Source organism: Anguilla rostrata, chromosome 12, assembly GCF_018555375.3.
Source record: "Anguilla rostrata isolate EN2019 chromosome 12, ASM1855537v3, whole genome shotgun sequence".
Lineage (NCBI taxonomy): Eukaryota > Metazoa > Chordata > Actinopteri > Anguilliformes > Anguillidae > Anguilla > Anguilla rostrata.
This window is the reverse complement of record NC_057944.1, coordinates 35736291-35753770: the sequence shown is the minus strand read 5'-3', so window position 1 is coordinate 35753770 and position 17480 is coordinate 35736291. Positions and strand designations below refer to the sequence as shown.

At 46.4% G+C, this 17480-nt stretch overlaps 1 protein-coding gene across 14 annotated transcripts in view; it reads right to left on the bottom strand.

The window, feature by feature from the left end:
• robo2 (roundabout, axon guidance receptor, homolog 2 (Drosophila)) overlaps nt 1-17480 on the bottom strand; it is a 464504-nt gene that overhangs the window by 230563 nt on the left and 216461 nt on the right. The window contains exon 1 of one of the 14 annotated variants that reach the window (XM_064302620.1): nt 9692-10798. The exons of the other annotated variants lie outside the window; for them this stretch is intronic. Coding sequence (XP_064158690.1) covers nt 9692-9746 — 55 coding nt within the window. The 5' untranslated portion in view covers nt 9747-10798. Of the gene's footprint in view, nt 1-9691; nt 10799-17480 lie in introns of those variants that run through there. 14 annotated transcript variants of the gene reach the window in all.

Below are 17480 nucleotides of genomic sequence, written 5' to 3'. Positions count from 1 at the left end.
GTAATTATCCACGGTGCCTCACTCCTGCCCTTCTGTAAAACTGTCTAATTTTTCCACACGTTCTCTCTCTCCTCCTCCCTCTGCCACCTCCTCCTCCTCCTCCCTCTCTCTCTATCGGTCTCCTCCCTTGCCCTCTCTCCCCTCCTCCCTCGACCTGCCTCGTTCTCTCTCCCTCACTCTCATTCTCTCTCTCACTGTCCCTCTCTCTTGCCTTCTCTCACACACGTACGCATGCCTGCACACACATACACACACACACACACACGCATGCACACGCACATGCGCTCTCACACACGGCACACACACTCGTGCACACACACACACACGCACACGCACATGCGCTCTCACACACGGCACACACACTCGTGCACACACACACACACACGCACAGGAGAGCAGGGACGCGGGGTACTGTTTCCCCACCCGGAGCAGGAGTGAAACCCCAGCCAATCACGGTGGCCGCTGGGGACAGCAGGTGCCTGTCAGTGTCCGCGGTCAGCGGTCAGACAGGAAGCCGGGTGTCGACTTCCTCTGCCCATTTCTCGTCCGTGGCCCTGACGACACGCTAACATGAACTACGGGATCTGGGGGGGGGGTCTGGCATCTGCCTCCGGATGGCATGAGCTCAGTGCTTCCCAAAATCACACAACTCTGCGCCACGGTAACACAAGCGCCCCCCCCTTTTCACCCCTGAACCCATCCCGGAGAGGACAGAGGCACAGACACCGATGACTCACGGCAGCTGAAAAGTCTTGCTAAATCTTCCTCTCGTGTTTGAACTGAAAACTGAGATTAGCTTTTATTTACTCAATCCGTTTGGCTGCTGTTTTTTTAGCCTTGAACCTACTCCCGCAGCTGGTTCTTTGGCAGATAAGTCCTGACAATTTGCAGTGTCCGAAATGGGACGGGAGTGTACCCACAATGCACCGCGTCGCCGCTCCATATCGGATCCAGCTGTTAGACGGCATCCAGACTGCTGCGATGTTGTATTTTATTTATTTAATCAGGAAGGTCTGAGATTGCTTCTTTTTTTTAAAAAAAAAAGGGGGGGTGGAACAACATAGGGATTAAGGTGTGAAAGGGACAGAAGGGCCAATAAAAGGTCTACAGATACAGAGAAAGCCAGGCTGGGATCCCAGCCAACATACGCCGGACACATCCACCCGACCGTTACGAGCCACGGGATCTTCAGTGACCTCCTACGGCACAGTGTCCACAGAATCCGACCTGACCCGGAGAACATCGCCGCATTAAGGCCAGACCCTTCTCGAAAAAAACGCGGATGCTTCTAGAACACCGCTCAGCCCCTCACCGGTGGTACTACCACAGTCCTCATCCACAGGCAGGTTCACGGCTGTGCTTCTGGGCCTCTCCAGCTCAACAACACTTCTTTTCCTTTTTTGTTTTTTTTTGTTTTTTTTCCCCAGAACCCTCGGCTCACTCTGGAAGCCGTAGCGGGAGGCGCCCCCCCCACCCCCCCCCCCCGCAGAGCTACTTCCACAGCCAAAAGCACATCTCTTACACATCACATAACACCGCCGCAAAACAGCTTCGGATTGTTCTCCTGCTCGCACATTAGCAGTGAGTTATTCCCCCGCGCGGATGATTCCCTTTTAAGAGAGTTCAGCAGGGCAGACTGTTGCGGGGGAGGGTTTTTTTTTTTTGTGAGGGGGGGGGTGGGGGAGTGGGCAGAAACAGAAACCCAAATCCTGACATGAGGAACGGATTCTGTGAAAACAGGGATGTGGGCTGTAGCCTGTTCATAACCTGGAGCCTCCATTCCTACACTCTCTCTCTCTCCCTCTCCGTTACACTCTCCCTCCCTCCCCCTCTCTCTCTCTCTCTCTCTTTCTCTCTCTCTCTGCGCGTTCCCCCGCCTCCAATCCTTTACTCACCTGACCCAAGTCCATCTTTCTCCATCTCTCCGTCCCCCTCTCTTTCCCTCCCTCCCTCCCCCCACTGCCACTCTGCCTCTCCACCCTCCCTCTCCACCCCCCCCCCACCCCCCCACCCCCCTCGTTTCCTCTCACCCCCTCTCCCCCCCGGGCAGTATTAATCACCGCGCTCTAAGCGCCGCTGACTGGGCCATTCAGAGCGCCCGGCTTTGTCGCTAATGCAGCCCCGGTGAATGCGACTTCAGACCTTTTTGTCCCGCCTAAGTGGACCCTCAGAAACGGCTCCTCCCCCTTCCCAAGAGCCCACGGAGCCCCTCTCAATGGGCCGAGTGATTGGGGGGGGTGAAGGGTGTCACGGAGCGGGAGAGGGTGCGGGGAAAAGGAGAGGTAATTCGGAGGAGTGAGTGAGATCTGGCCCCCTTCTCCTGCCATGCCATTAGCCTGCGCTTAGCAACCAGTGGGTAAGGCAAAGGGGGGGGGGGGGGAGAGAGGGAGAGAGAGAGAGAGAGAGAGAGAGAGAGAGAGAGGAGCACATGTCCCTAGCACAAGGGAACCAGACTCACAGGCTCCAAGCAGAGGGAGCAAAGACTACTAACAAGCCACAACCAGAGGAGAAAACGGGCGTCAGAGCGAGGGAAACAAAAACAGAAAAACAAAAAACAGAGAGTAAGGGGAGGAGGGAGCGAGTGCTTGGCATGGATTTCTGATCACCAGAGTGCTAGTCCCACGCTAATCCCAAAAATAAATCACACAAGAAAAACAATAAGTAGAGAACGCAAGTTAGTTTCAACCCAAGTTAAGCACTTAAATTCCTATACACAGAGGAATGCAATTTATATGGCACAAGGCTTGATGATTACAAAAGCAAATATTTGCATTTTTTTTTTCTTCCTCCGGAAAGTTCTTTGTGAACAGTCAGCTCTACGCTCCCCACCTCTGCTGGCTGTCAGTGTGAAGGGCTCTTGTGCCGGGCAAGTTGGGGAGTGGTGTGTGGGGCGAGTCTTTAAGTTCTTCCTGACAGCTCTGAAAGAGTGTGGTTGTTGAAAGGGGTGGGGGGGGGGTTGTAGAGGAGGGGGGGGAGGGTGTCATTAAGGCACTTCTCCAAACAGCCGAAGCTCTTGACTCCTGTCATGCCACGGCTGGAGGTGAGACAGCACACGCCCGCGGCGGCAGCGCCCCTCCAGAGCCGCTGAGAGCTTCCGGGCGAGTTCCCCTCGCTCGCGCCCCCTCCGCCCCGGCCCGGCCTGGCTTTTTTATCTATTTTTATGACCGCTGTTTGAGTTTCAGCTGGCAGCGCAGGGCAGGGCAGGGCGGGGCAGGGCCTGATCATCGATCGTGCGTTACAGCCACCGCCGCTGCTCTCTCTCTCTCTCTCTCTCTCTCTCCTGCTCCGTTCCAAACAGCCGAGTCACCCCCCACCCAATCCCTTCCCACCGTCCCAAACCTCCTCCGATCCGCCTGACACAGGCTACAGAGTCAAATGTATTACAAAAACCATGTTAACAACTCCTAGGCCTGCCGACATCTTGATGGTGAAAACTCCTGCTCCTACACAATTTTGCAATAGCAAGTTTTAACCCTGTTCATGTATCTGCTGGAATCGGCAACGTTAATCTCACCAATGCTATCAACAGAGTGGCTAGATAGGATTCTTTGGGCTTCATTACACAGGAAAGATGTGTTTAATAATAATCAGCCAAAATAATTTTTTATCAGTGATACGGTGCTAACACAGATGTAATACACTAACCAGATGGTTAGCCCAAACATTACTTTACAAAAATACTTCCATCCTTCTATCCTCTTAACTACAGGACACTCTGTAATATTAACAGGAGTTCCCGATTCTGAATGTTAACTGAAATTGCATTGTACTTTGGTTATGTCCAGTCAGTCTACAATAATAATTGTGCCACTATCTTCGTTCTCAAGTTAATGGCTTGTGGCTTAAGTGCCTAATCAAAAATGTTTCATTCAACAGACGTGGTAAGCACGATGGAACTGAACTACTGTGATGAAATGAACGCTTCGAACAAGAGACCACCAAAGCACTTCCCAAGAACATGGCTGCAAATAATTCACTTGTCATTTTTGCGACATCATTGGAGGTTCAATCCATGGAAACGGCAAAGTAAAATAAATGATAATTCAAGATGTAACCAACACATCAAAAAAAATGTAAATGCATTTGATATGGAGTAATACTACCTCGTTATATTTGATCATTTAAATTGGGCCAAAAACAAACACAGCATGTCAATTATAATTTGAAATCCCAATTTTGAAGTGATGAGAGATTTCAGTGTGTTTGAAGGTCACAATTTTTCATTCTCCTGCATGAACTTATTATACAGACGACCAGTCTATTATATACTAAATTGCGCTCCTGTAGCAGTGATCTGCTATCAGTGCCTACATGCTTTTTCTTTATTTTGCCAAAAATAAATTATCCTCAGTTTAGCCTACCTAAAGGAATGTAGCCTTTAAAGAAAGAATAGACTATTTAATGCACACAAAATTGTTTCCCTCTTTTTTTCTCCCACCAACACATCAGGTAAATATCTAGCCAGCCAGCAAAAGGACATAGATATTGTTTCAGCTTTGGGGGAGATAACTAATAGGAATTTTATTTTTTTCGGATTTCATTTTTTTATTTTTATTTTTTTTTTGTGGGTGGGGGGCCAGACAAAGAGTAACACCCGGTACAACATGATCATGTCCGTGTTTATGTGTGTGTGTGTCTGTGTCTGTGTGTGTGTGTGTGTGTGTGTGTGTGCATGCACGCCTTTTAACAGCAAACGCTATGAAGCATCTCCGGGACTTGAACGGATTATCAGATCAATGTGTTGATGTGGAAAGTAAAATGGAGGGCACCGCCTCCACACCGGTCTTGTCTATAATTCAGCGCTGCGCAGCGGCCGGTGGAGGCGATATCTGAGACGGGGATTTAACATGGGGGGGCTCCACAGCCTGCGTAGGGAGGACGGGGATTTAACATGGGGGCTCCACAGCCTGCGTAGAGAAGGACGGGGATTTAGGGTTATGGGGCTCTGGGGCTCTCTGTGGAACAGGTGGGGCTCAAACAAATGAGATGGGTTACATTTAAACCAGAGGGAAGAACGCGCCGAACGAACATGTGTTTTGAATAGCAGAGGAGTACGTAAACTAAGGATGTGGTGGGTGGGGTGGGGTGGCGTGGTGGGAGTGGGGGCGGGGGCGGGGGGGGGGGGGGGCAGGGAGCTTAAATGGGGAAAGCTAGGGACTGGCCAGTAAACTAAGTCCTTAGTGGAAATATAAACCCTTCTGAAAGAGTTAATAGGGCATAGTAAAATGCTAATCTAGAGGGCAGGTCTAGATGCAAGAACTACTTCTAAGCACTTTGTTACACCGTTGTGGCAAGAAGAGTAAGTTTGGGTAAGAGGAGGTAAAGTGCAGTAAAAACAGGGACATGTTATTGCTTTATTACAATAAAGACAAAGCAGATATTCAATACTAATTATCTAAATATACTATACTAAATACTAAATATACTCATGTCCCAGGGAGTATTAGATGGCATTTGAATAAGTGCTGGTGAAGTACTGAAAGGATTAAGAAGCAGAATAAGTCAAATATTTATAAATCATTATAATTTATTTTTAAAGAAACGTGTAGTAACTGGAAAGATGAACAATTACTAAAAATAACACTAATCACTCTAATCCTGCAAATGACAGCCTACCGGTATCTCTGTTAGGCAATAGATACCACAAGCATGATTATGGGAAGTTAACTTTTTTTCCCAGGGGGGGTCACCATACTTAAGAAAATCCCCCGGACTTCGCTGAGGACACCACAGAATTGTTTGACTCATATGAGGCTTACAGCGCCATGTATCCGGATTTTCAAAAGCGTTTCACAAAGCACTAGATGTGATCAACTCATTATCGAGCCGCAATGAGCAGGATTTGAAGGAGTTATCGCAAAGTGGATTTAAAATTAGCTTCAGGGCGCGATACGAAGAATAATAATGACAAGAGGGATCGCATCTGAGCAGAGCGCATTGGGTGGTGGAGACCTTCCGGAATTGGTGTTGGGGACCCCTGCGCTTCTTCCATTTTCATAAATGACCTTGATAACGGCACAAGCAGCGAAACAGTTCAAATTGACGTTGAATCGGAAATTTCAGACTCTGGCTCACAATGACTCGCTGTGACACGTTTGTTGCTCTTTATGATGTTCGACAAGACTAAAATGACCCCTCTATGTGGCAACAAAATACAGTACACTCCTCATCATACAGCAAAAAAACAAAAACAACTTCATCTTGTGACAGATTCCACTACACACAACTCTGTACACCCACAATAGTGTACTGAATATAATTAAGCCAAACATTCATACAGGAACGTTCAAAAATGAATAAGCTTAATCTAGGATTCATGTGCCTTGGATTTGTATATCAATGCCAGCATGTCTTTAAAAAACCCATAAACAAAAACAACAACAACAACAAAAAACACCCACTTATGCCCATACACTAATTAATCAAACACTCAGTCTGGACACTTTCTCTGCCAGGGAAATTGCTTGAAATTGCACCTATGCACTCAGGTCTCTCGCTGGAACCCGCCGACAGTCTTGTCAGCGGAATAGGAAGTTGGAGTTTTGCCCAAAGTCTGCAGCGCGTGACCTTTAAAATCCACGCAGCATCGAGTGCCCTCCCGCCATGAATCTTGAACAGACGTTCTAATTGGCCCTCATCGCCCGGACCCATATGTTACATTAACCAATCGTTTGTTTTTTAATAAGAATACATAAATTGACCGCACAGAAACGTGCCAAGGAACCGGACAAATTGTACGATAAAACACTACGTCCAAGTCTAAGTAGGCTAAGCAAAAATCCTATTTTTTTTATTAGTGATACCAATGTCGTCGTCTACACACCATCAGTCTAGACATCTTTATTACATTAAATTATTATCATCGCCTACATAATTCAAGTGTGTAATGACAGACAGGGAAAATAAATGTAAAAAAAAATGCTAAATGCAAAGTTCCAAACGTGGGCAAAAAGAATTTCAGGTAACGGTTTTCCATTAGCAGTTTGTCTTTGTCGGATTACATTTTGAGTACCCTTTCCAGTACTGCGTATTCTGAATATGCAAAAACGTATATATTTATATAGAAGAGCAACCGGACTAATTCCATGTATTAAACTCAATGTATTAGAGGATAGTCAAAAACAGTTAACATCTTCCGTACAAGAGTTTTACAACACCGCGGGGCATTCATAAAGTGGATTAGGCTACGTTATTTGATTTTGTCAGAAATGTATCTTGAATTCTGTCAGAAAGAAAGCATAGACAGAAATGTGTTTAGGTGAATTTCACGCAGACATTAAGATGTTTTTACCAATCAGTGCAGGACTCCTAGCAGGGACCCGTGGAGAGTTCAAGGCCAACCTTGACAAAGATGGCCTACTAGACGCACATTCGACTGCAGTAAAAGGGATACCTTTAGGTGAAATTAGTTCTGGTGAAATTATTAATTTGCATAAAACTCATAAAATAGCCGAATATGAATGAAAAAACTGATAGTCTAATTAGCCATGCCCTCATCTGTGTTGGCCTATCGGAAAACCGTGTGAATAGCTGCATTTATCAAGAACAATTAATCGTACACTGTTGATATCGGGTAGAAGACAAAGCTCCGACATATATTTCGTGGAGATGTTTATGAGAATCCAATAATCCGTTCGGGAACCCTTGCAAGAGCCCGCAAATCTTCAGAAGAACCAAACGTGCCCCGGGGGAAATGCTCACGGAGCCTCCCAGATGTGGGGAAAACGGGCGGAAAAAGGGCAGCTCGCCCGACAAGCGCGGAACCTCAGATGCGACTTCATTCTGTTTCGCACTACAATTATTGCTTTAAAAAAATGCATTAGACCAAGTGCATGTGTTATAGTGGTACACAATCAACCGCCCTAGAAGGTCAACCCGCAGGCTACATAACAATGCTGCTGCTGCCGAGGCCTAGGATTATACTTTTTTCCGTTTTATAATGCATTACTGCGGTTTCATAATTCACGGAGTTACATAAATATCCCTCAATAATCCGAGAAGGAAATAATGCATTAACTGGTATATTAATTATGAGCGATTAATTAGCCTACTTAAGCAACATAATTGCATTTTTTTTTCAGGTTTTGCATTCTTACCACTGGATGCCGTTCGTGTTTAAATACTAATGTATTATCTCGTCACTCTCGTGCACCCGGAGAGTCGGTTAATTGGATTTGTTTTGTACATTTCCATTTAAGCCTTTTACCGATCCATTTACCGAAATTACATTCTGTGCTTATTGGCTCAGAGGTACAGGCTACACCAGTACTTGCTCCGCTGTCACCCAAACTGATCCCCTGGATCAGATTAGCTCGCTCGGGATACTGCGGATTACACCTCGCGCCACTTTATTACGGCTCTGTTACTCCTTTGATGTTATCGTTTCTTATGTGTTTCTGCGTAAGTGAAAACAATTGTATTATCATTTAATTTATTTAATATATTATTATTATTATTATTCATCGTCATTGTTGTGTAAGAGAAATCAACTATATTTTTAATTTATTTTTTACAAATAATAATAAACCGCAAATGTTTTTCGATATCAGCCTCTTCTCATCAAACGCTCAAAGTACTCAAAGGCTACAGAAACGGTCTACAATCCTAAATCGACAAGTAAAAAGACCGGACCCTTGGTAATGGGTCATTCGAACGGAGCTCGACAGCCAAAATCGCTTGATCCGCGCACCTTGCTGACCTACAGGTCTCCATCTGGGTCAAATATGGTAAATGGCACGCTCATTATGGCACAATGTCCCGCGGACACGGCAGGCGTCGGCGCCCCACTGAAAGCCGTGATGTGGCGGAAGAAATGCCGCGTACGTATTCCGCACCCGATTCGGACATCAGCACGAGCACGTTCAAAACGTACCCGTCTTCACTTCACATAATATTAATTATTACTAATAATTAACTTTTTTGAACGCTAGCCTTTCTTTTTTTTCATCAAAGGTTTCCCGGTAAATATACCTAAGGTAGACATAGCATTTCAAGAAGGAACGTGAGCCAGAATATTTTTGAAAGTACAGTTTTTTCGACTGTACATTGGCTCCTTTTCAGCACAACCTGTAATTTAACCACTCATGGAGATTTGAAGACGATAGACTACAATATCACCGGCAGGCAGAACAGAGTGTTTTCAGATTAGAATGAAACATGGATATAAACTGGGACAACTGTACAAACTGTGATTCAAAGTCAACACTCAAATCGTTTTCACATGGTAAAATATCTAAAGCGAGAAAAAATATATAGGGCCTATATATTATTTTAATGCATATATAAACTGACTTATGACGAGCAAATATTGTTGTTAATAATAATAATAATAATAATAATAATGATAACCCACATCTTCCGTAGTAACAGGTCTTCCCTGTTGATGATACAGCTGCCACACGCCATTCCAAATGCCCCCACTGCTGCACCAATTTCTAACCAGCATTAATTTATACTTTGAATAAAAGTTTCACACATTTACGTTGAATGTATTTACGCTAAAATAGCCGATTGCAGAACGCAGCCTAATGCACATCAAATGTTGTCTGAAATATTATTAATAATAACATAGCCACCGTGTTTATGTCAAAAATGTTAATTGTAAGAGACCTTCCGTTACTTTGCCCGAAACCGAACCACTCAATATTCCTCATGCAATTAGCATCAAATGGCGAATCTTCCAAAAACTTACCATCCACTTGACTGTGCAATAATCCACCAAGGAAGATGTACACTAGCAGACACATTCTAGCATATTAAACATCCACCTCTCTTGCGCACAATTCCTTGACTTCGCAAACACTTGGACTCCAAATTCAACACCACGCTAGTTTCTTTCTCTTTTGCTTGTTGCCGAAGTATTGATATAGTTCCTAGTAATCGACTACGGCCAGTCTCGAAGTCCAAGTGCAGGGAGGATTCATCGTAGCCTCTTCCGGAGAACACAATACAGATACATATCCAAAAACATGAGCCAAAGTCACAGATAATTCACTCCGCGGTCCACAGGGTTCCCAGTTGCTCGCCCCACAAGTTACCTCGCGTCCATTTTTTATGTTTTTAAAAGAAAACTCGATATAGCATCCACGACAGTCACACCAATGAAGCAACCATTTTCGATAGGTTTAAGTAAAGGAAATTGCGTCCTTTGCCTTCTTGGTTTAGCCTCCTTCAGACACTTCTGTCTCTCCAGCACCTTGCCAATCTTTCCCGATGTCCACGGTGCCCCTACTCAGTGCATGGTTAAAACAGAATAAATGCTTGTTAGTATGCCCCTATCAAAGTCCCGCACAGTCCTCGTCCACATCTAACAGATTTGTTTGCCTGTAGAAATTAAATCTCGAGAGGGGGGTTGTTGCTTCCTCGTGCCTGAGTGCTGCAGATACAGTCAATGCTAAGTGGATGTAGCAGTTGGTTTAACGGATCTAGTCCTCTCCCTCTCCGTCTCCGTAGCGCCAACACTACCCCACCGCCTTCCCTCACGCGCCTCGGCTTCAGCCTCGACTGATACAACACGCCAAAAAAGAACTCGAAAGGGGAGGAGAGAGGAGAGAGAGGGAAGGAGGGAGCGAGAAGAGGGAGAAGGCGCAGGAGGAGGGGGCTCGAGTGCGTGTTGGTAAGGCTTTATTATTATCACCACTGCCAGAAACAAAGTGAAAAATTAACTCGGACTCGTGCCACGCGGTGGAAAAAAAAGAACACTGTTTTAAAGTGTAGCCCTTTGGATAGTGTTTCTCAAAAAAAGTTACCGCTGCGACTCGGGTTGGGGTGATGCTGCGAGTATCTTTGGCGAGAACGTGGTCGGACGAGAACGCGCGTACGGTAATCTTATATCTGGGGGCCACTGTGTGAAAATAATAGCTGCAAAATCCGCCCATTTACATTTTAAAATGTGATTACACAGTAGCATGAATAAACTACTAACGGATTGCTTACTGAGCAGCAAAGCAGCATGAATGAAGCGCAGAAACTGGATTCTTTCAACTTTAGGTCCTACATGTCAAAATACACATAGGCTAGTTATTGGCTTTAACCGCAGAATTGTGTACACTCGCATTTCATACCGCTCAAACCATTTTTCTTGAGACACGGCGACTTCATGAGACAATAGACTGCTTCCATTGTCAACACCGCAATCCTCCCCCAAAAAACTGTTCATTTCATCATTTCCTTTCATTAATATTTGATGGGCAGTGAATGGCAGTAGAGACATGATTTCGCCATTAGTCATCTGTTTGCCATGACCCGCGATACACGCATATTAAACATGCAGAGCTTTCCGGCGAGATTGTGAACGCTGGGTCAAATTCACACGAGCCTCATTTCAACACAGGCATCCGACGGACAGCGAAAAAAATAATAATGATAATAAACTGATTCACTAAAACACACAAATCAATTGCAGTAATATTGTGTGATGCGCAAATACCAGCGGGGTGACAGGTGGGGCTGTAGATAGCCTTGAAGCGGTTCTTATCAGGGGTACACTAGCCGAGAAAGTAGGTGTGAGAACAACCGGCACAATAAAAGTAACGATGCATGTCTCGCGACTATAACAGTGTTGCCATAGGAGGAGAAGGAAATTAAGGCGGGTTTGCGAATGCGAAATATTAAGCCTCGCCGAAGAAGAAGCCGAAGCAGCGTGTTTACGCGCGCGGATCACAAAGGCGCTGGGAGCTGTTTGATGTCTGAGCTGGTGATTACGGCGTTGGTGTGTGCCGAGAGCACGCGGGACTCTTCCTCCGCGCTTTCCTGCTCTCAGAGCCGCCCGTCTGTGGCAGTGTGGACTTTGAGCGCCCCCTGCTGGCCACGGGGACGCCAATCTACACGGAAAGCGGCAGGAGTCACTCTCACCCCGGTTGCTCTGGACTTGTGCAAACGTGATGTGGACCTATATATATATCGTATCATTGAGAATCTGTGTACTGAAACAACAACGCAAGCACTTGGCATTATTTAGTTATGCGTAAAAGCCGAACCCTAAACAATATCTAAGGTAAAAAAATTTAAAAAATCATAACGAATTAAATTGGAAAATTAATTTCGCATATCTACATTTCCTTTTTTACATCAACGTGAGGATGGTATGCCATTGGGTCAATAAGACATTGACAAGAAATGGTGTACGGTGCTGTCTAAGCATAGATGGAGAAAGGTGGAGAGAGAGAGAGAAACTAAGAACTAAATAAATGCATGAATAATTAAATGAATAAAGAAACAAATGAATAAATAAAGACAGTGTTCGAGAAACAAAACTGCTCACAATTGATAAACACCGCAGAACCCAACAGTTGGGGGAGAGAAAGCAGAGAAAGTAGGTTTCCCATAGGAACACTAAAATCGAGGCGATAGTGCAAGGACTGAAACGAGAAACACCTCTGGTTGAAATAGCTTCACGACAGGTTTGTCGTTATTGTGGTCGCCGTCTCTTACAGCGCGCCACACTACAGAGAGAAACATGATTTATTTGCGGCGTGTTACTATAATGTCACAGCAAGGGGCTCGCTTTTAACGTATTATTATTTGAGGTATAGTGTCACATATGAAGTGCTGTGTACCTGTCTGTGGACGGAGTAGTATTAAACCGGCCAAATGGAATGAGCACAGAAACAATCTACGGGTTCGCAGGGAAACTGGCGACCTTTGTTGATGATGGAAAAGTGCGGTTACGATGGCTACAGGCGGGAGAATGATTGCTTTTGATGGGAGTTTGTAAAAACTGTTGCCACGCTATGCCGCCGCCATTTCAAATCATCGAGATCTCGTCGCCTCTCTGAAAATAAACAATATATACACGTCAAGTCCACTGGAGCGTCAGAACAGACATTATGAAATGGACCACACACAGATGCGAGTGCCGGGCTGTACGCGCGTGATGGAGAACAATAACGGGCGAAGCACTGTGCGAACGCAATGTCAGGCAGGTTCACGGTTGAGAGTGACGCCCTATCAATATAATTTACTTTAATTTCCAGAGGCCTAATTGTTGCATTCTAAATTTATCTGGTGCTGTGTTATTTATTTATTTATTATTTACTTATTTATTTACTTATTTATTTCATAGTTGCATCTTTTTTCTTTTTTTAGAATTGTACTTTAAGGCTGAGAATGAAACCATTCCAAAAAATAAATAGAAATCAAAAAGACAAAAAAAGCTGGCGAGCTGTACTTAACTTGTCAAAGCAGAGAAATGTGAGTCGAAGGTAACAAGCACAAGACATGAAAGAGGATAAAAGCTGACCTATGACAGTATCAAACGGGCTCAGGTCCTCAGAACTGGGAGTCAGACCTGCACAGGCGGCACACGGTGAGGTGCAGAGTCCACACTGCAGCTCTGCCTGCTGGAACGCCTCCCGTTCGGGCCATGTTACTTCAAAGAAAACACAAAACGAACGCATACGCACACACAAAACACACACACGCACACGCACATACACTTTTACAGCGGTTTCAATCTTGAAGGGCCTTTTTTTCTGTGTTAGCCGAGCTGCACGGTACAGCCTGCCTAGCGCAGCTCACTCTCGTAAGCGCAACACGTTTTTAGTTTGCTCCCATCGAAGGCTGCACTGTCAGCTGGCCAGACGCGCCGATTTGTCTTGATATTTTACTACCTGTTTGTGAGCCGCATGTGAAACGATGTCCCTGCTTTCAACACGCACGCACACACACGCGCACAGACACACACACACCAGACGCGCGCACACGTGCACGCGCACAGATACGCACACACACACACATTGTTTTATTTCCCTCCCCAAATTCACAAGTAAATATTAAGAATAGTACTGGAAGAGTCTAGGAAGGCAATTTTACTTTCGGTGAGTAAGGCCAGTGTTCTTGCTGATCAATTTTAGAGATCAGAAAAACTAAAACAAATCCATTTTCAAAGATCTGTTTTAGACATACTGTACAGATACATGCATCTGAGCCTGTTTCATGGCGATTTTCACAACAGGAAATACGCCTGGAACACTCTCTGATGACAGAGCAACAGAAGTGACCTCAGTGGCAATAAAGACCAAGGGGTTAAAATAGTGCACTTACCACGGTCCAGCCATGATAAAGGTGCAAACGTTCACTCTGGACCAGTGAAAGCCTGAACACGAGCACTCAGGTCTCCCTGCCACCAGAGACTGCACCACACACTAAACCGTATTTATGCCTCTAGTTTGCCGGGTAGTATATCCTGGTAAATTCCATTGGAGGACTGCAGTGACTACAGCGTCCTGGGCCTTCGTGATGAATACAGATTTGTGCTGGAAATGCGCAGGTCTTTGTCGGACCGGTGGGCAAAATAAATGGCTCTTTGTACAAACCGCACAGGCGCATACAAACAATATATAAGTATATATTCTGTAGGCTTATAGAAACCACAGCATGAGATGCCTATCTCAGCTTCGTTTTTAATTTTTTATTTTTTTTAGCTTAGTTCTCAATCTGTCCACTGTATCTCTGTATCTCTCGTGGAGCAGATTTCCTCCCTGGGGGAGGGGGGAGGGGAGGAGGGGGAGGTATGGGGGGCTGAATATTGGCTCATAGTGGATTTATTTTAATTAAAAAAGAGGGAATGTTGACTCAGGGGCCGATGGTGATACTTCAAAACGAGGCGGCGCGGCGGCTAGGCCGGGGTCGGATAAGTTATGAGCAGCGTTAGTGCAAACTCGCCCGCCGCCCCACAGAAGGAGTAACGGCCTGCTTGTTAATTAGGTTTTTGACTCTGGCATTGACAGCAGGACGAATTACCCGTGGTTTGCATGGAAGGGACACGTATTTTATTATTGTTATTATTTTTATTATTATTATTCGGCCTAGAGCGGCCCCAAAGCCACCAGCAAAGAAGGCTTCCATAGAAACAGCTGAGGTTCGTCTCGGGGGTGAAGGAGTGGAGGATTGTGGGTAATTCCCTCCCAGTGACTTCCTCGGGGGGGGGGATCAATAGCGATCTCCCCTCCAACGCCTCTGCGTGTCGTCCAGGAGAGAACGCGCATTCAAACAGAGGACCCTGAGAATGAAGCATAGCGCTTCCTGAGTCCCCTTTAAAACTGCCACCGAGGAATTCATGAGAGAAAATTCAACACGAGCACGTCTCCTCAAACAGCGAGTATCAAAACTGCTTGAACAAGAACATTTTAGAGTATGTAAAAATAAAAACAAAGAGAAAGGTCAACGGATGTATTTTGTTTCATTTTTTCCCGCACAGTATATACAGTAATTTATTATGATTTAACATTTGTTTCGAGAATGTGGAACACTGAAAGGTCACACCTGAGAATGTGTCTAAATCCTTCCTGTGGGTAGGCATCCTCATTTGTATTCAAGCTTCTTTTGGGGCTCTCAGTCCCACCCCCCCCCCCCCCCCCAAAAAAAAAAGAATAACCATAATAACCCCACCACATGTTCCGATGGGTCATTTATTTTCCTAAATAAATCAGACCCCAATTACTGTCAACTGATTGGAACAATTATGTCTATTCAATTAGATAAAAAAGTAATAATCAATCAGACTTTCATCTTTCTTTGTCTTCAAACCATCTGGCCATGAAAGGTAATTTCTCTGGTAAAGCTGAGGCCCACTACATTAGTTTTTTTTGTTTTGTTTTTCTTTTGGGAGGGGATAATTTGTCTAATATTATTGTATTAGTTTTTTATTATTACTATTTACTGCATTGTGATCTTCCTCACATGCAAGTTTAAACAAGATGGCTTCAGGTGCCGTTTCATTCTGAAAGGAGACAGAAGAGACAAAGGCCACACATGACATGGGGGGGGAGGGGCTTAATGGGGATGTTTGACGGCCACGTCCTCCGTGAGCCACTGTCACCTGACACTTATTTCCAGGGGAAAAAAACAAAAACAAAAACAACAACAGAAAGAAAAAAAAGAAAAGAAAAACCCGTTTGGTACCGAGAGCCCTAGCCTTAATAGCGCATCCTGTAATTATTCCAGCTAATGATTGAGGAGATGCTTATCCCGCTGCTCCAGCCCCGGTGCGCGCGCCTGTGCTAATGAGCAGCTCTTGCGCTGTTGTTGTTTGTAATTAGCGGGGGGGGAGGCCACTGATCAATTGGAGGCCTCCAGGTGTTGGCTGTTATCTTTGAGGTGGCAGGTATGCGTAGGGGGGGGGGGAAGTAAAGCGTTTTAGCCGGAGCTGGTTTGACGGGCTCCAGGCTTCCTCTACACAAAGACGGGGGGGACGGGGGGGCAACTCAGGGGCACCATGGTTTTCACACGCACGCCAGCGGCGGCGTGGGCGGACGTCAAAGAGGCAGAGACGCAAGGAGAGGACCGAGGCAGAGACGAGAGAGAGTCTGATGAGCTGAGCGAGGCGCGGTCGCCACTTCCTCCTCTGACGCGGGGCGCAGGAAGTCTCCGGAGAAAAAGGGGGTAGGCGGCGTCAGCGGCGATCGTCGCACGGCGGGAACTCGGATGGCGGAAAGGTCACCTACGGCCCGGCGGGCTTGACCCCTGCCACCGCGGCAGGGAGACCCCTCCAGTCAGCTCACTGCATTAGAATGAAAGGAAGGGGCTGGTTCTCCAGCGCTCGTATCCAACAGAAACCTGCCGTTCTGCGGCAGCTTTGCGTTATTACAGGCCTCTAATGCCATAGATGGAGGTTATTATAGGCCTCTAATGCCATAGATGGAGGTTATTATAGGCCCAATGCTAGATGGAGGTATACCTGCTAGATGGAGGTTATTATAGGCCCTGCCAAAGGGAATAGCGTAGATGGGAGGCTTATTATGGATCGGCCTCTGATACCGTAGATGGAGGTTATTACAGGCCTCTGACACCATAGATGGAGTCACAGGGCGGAGGAACTGCAGAGCCTGTGGATCACAGGCAGATATCTCAGCCCAACATCTCTGCTTTCAGTCACGCTCAGATCTGAAAGGCATGCTGGGAGCCGGCGGCATGAAACCCCTCCCCCCCCCACCCCACCCCTCCAAGGCTGAACTCTGTTTGGATGACTTGGGGGGAGGAGGGGTGGGGGCGGGTTGATTAATGGAGATGTCAAAAGTGCAGTCCCCACCCCTAAGTCCCCCCCGGTCCCCCCCCCCCTCCCCACATCCATAATGGCACCTGGGAGCTGGGGCTGGGCCTACCTGCGGTCTAGTCCCCCCGGCGGGACATGATTCTTCCGGCGGATTCGCCGCTGTCAGCAGTCCTGTCACAGGCCGAGGATCAGGCTGCTATTAATGAGCTTCGCTGTCACGCGTGGATATTAAGCTGTGTCTGCCACAGAACAGAGCCTCCGTGTAGGGCCCCCAATCCCCCCTGCCCCACACACCCCCATCCCCATCCCCATCCCATCACAAAACTGCACAGCTCCACTCCTGCACCCCCCCCTCCACTCCCCCCCACACACCCCATCCCATCACAAAACTGCACAGCTCCACTCCAGCACCCCCCCCTCCACTCAGCCCCACACCCCTCCCATCACCAACTGAAACAGCTCCATCCAGACCCCCCCCTCCCTCACC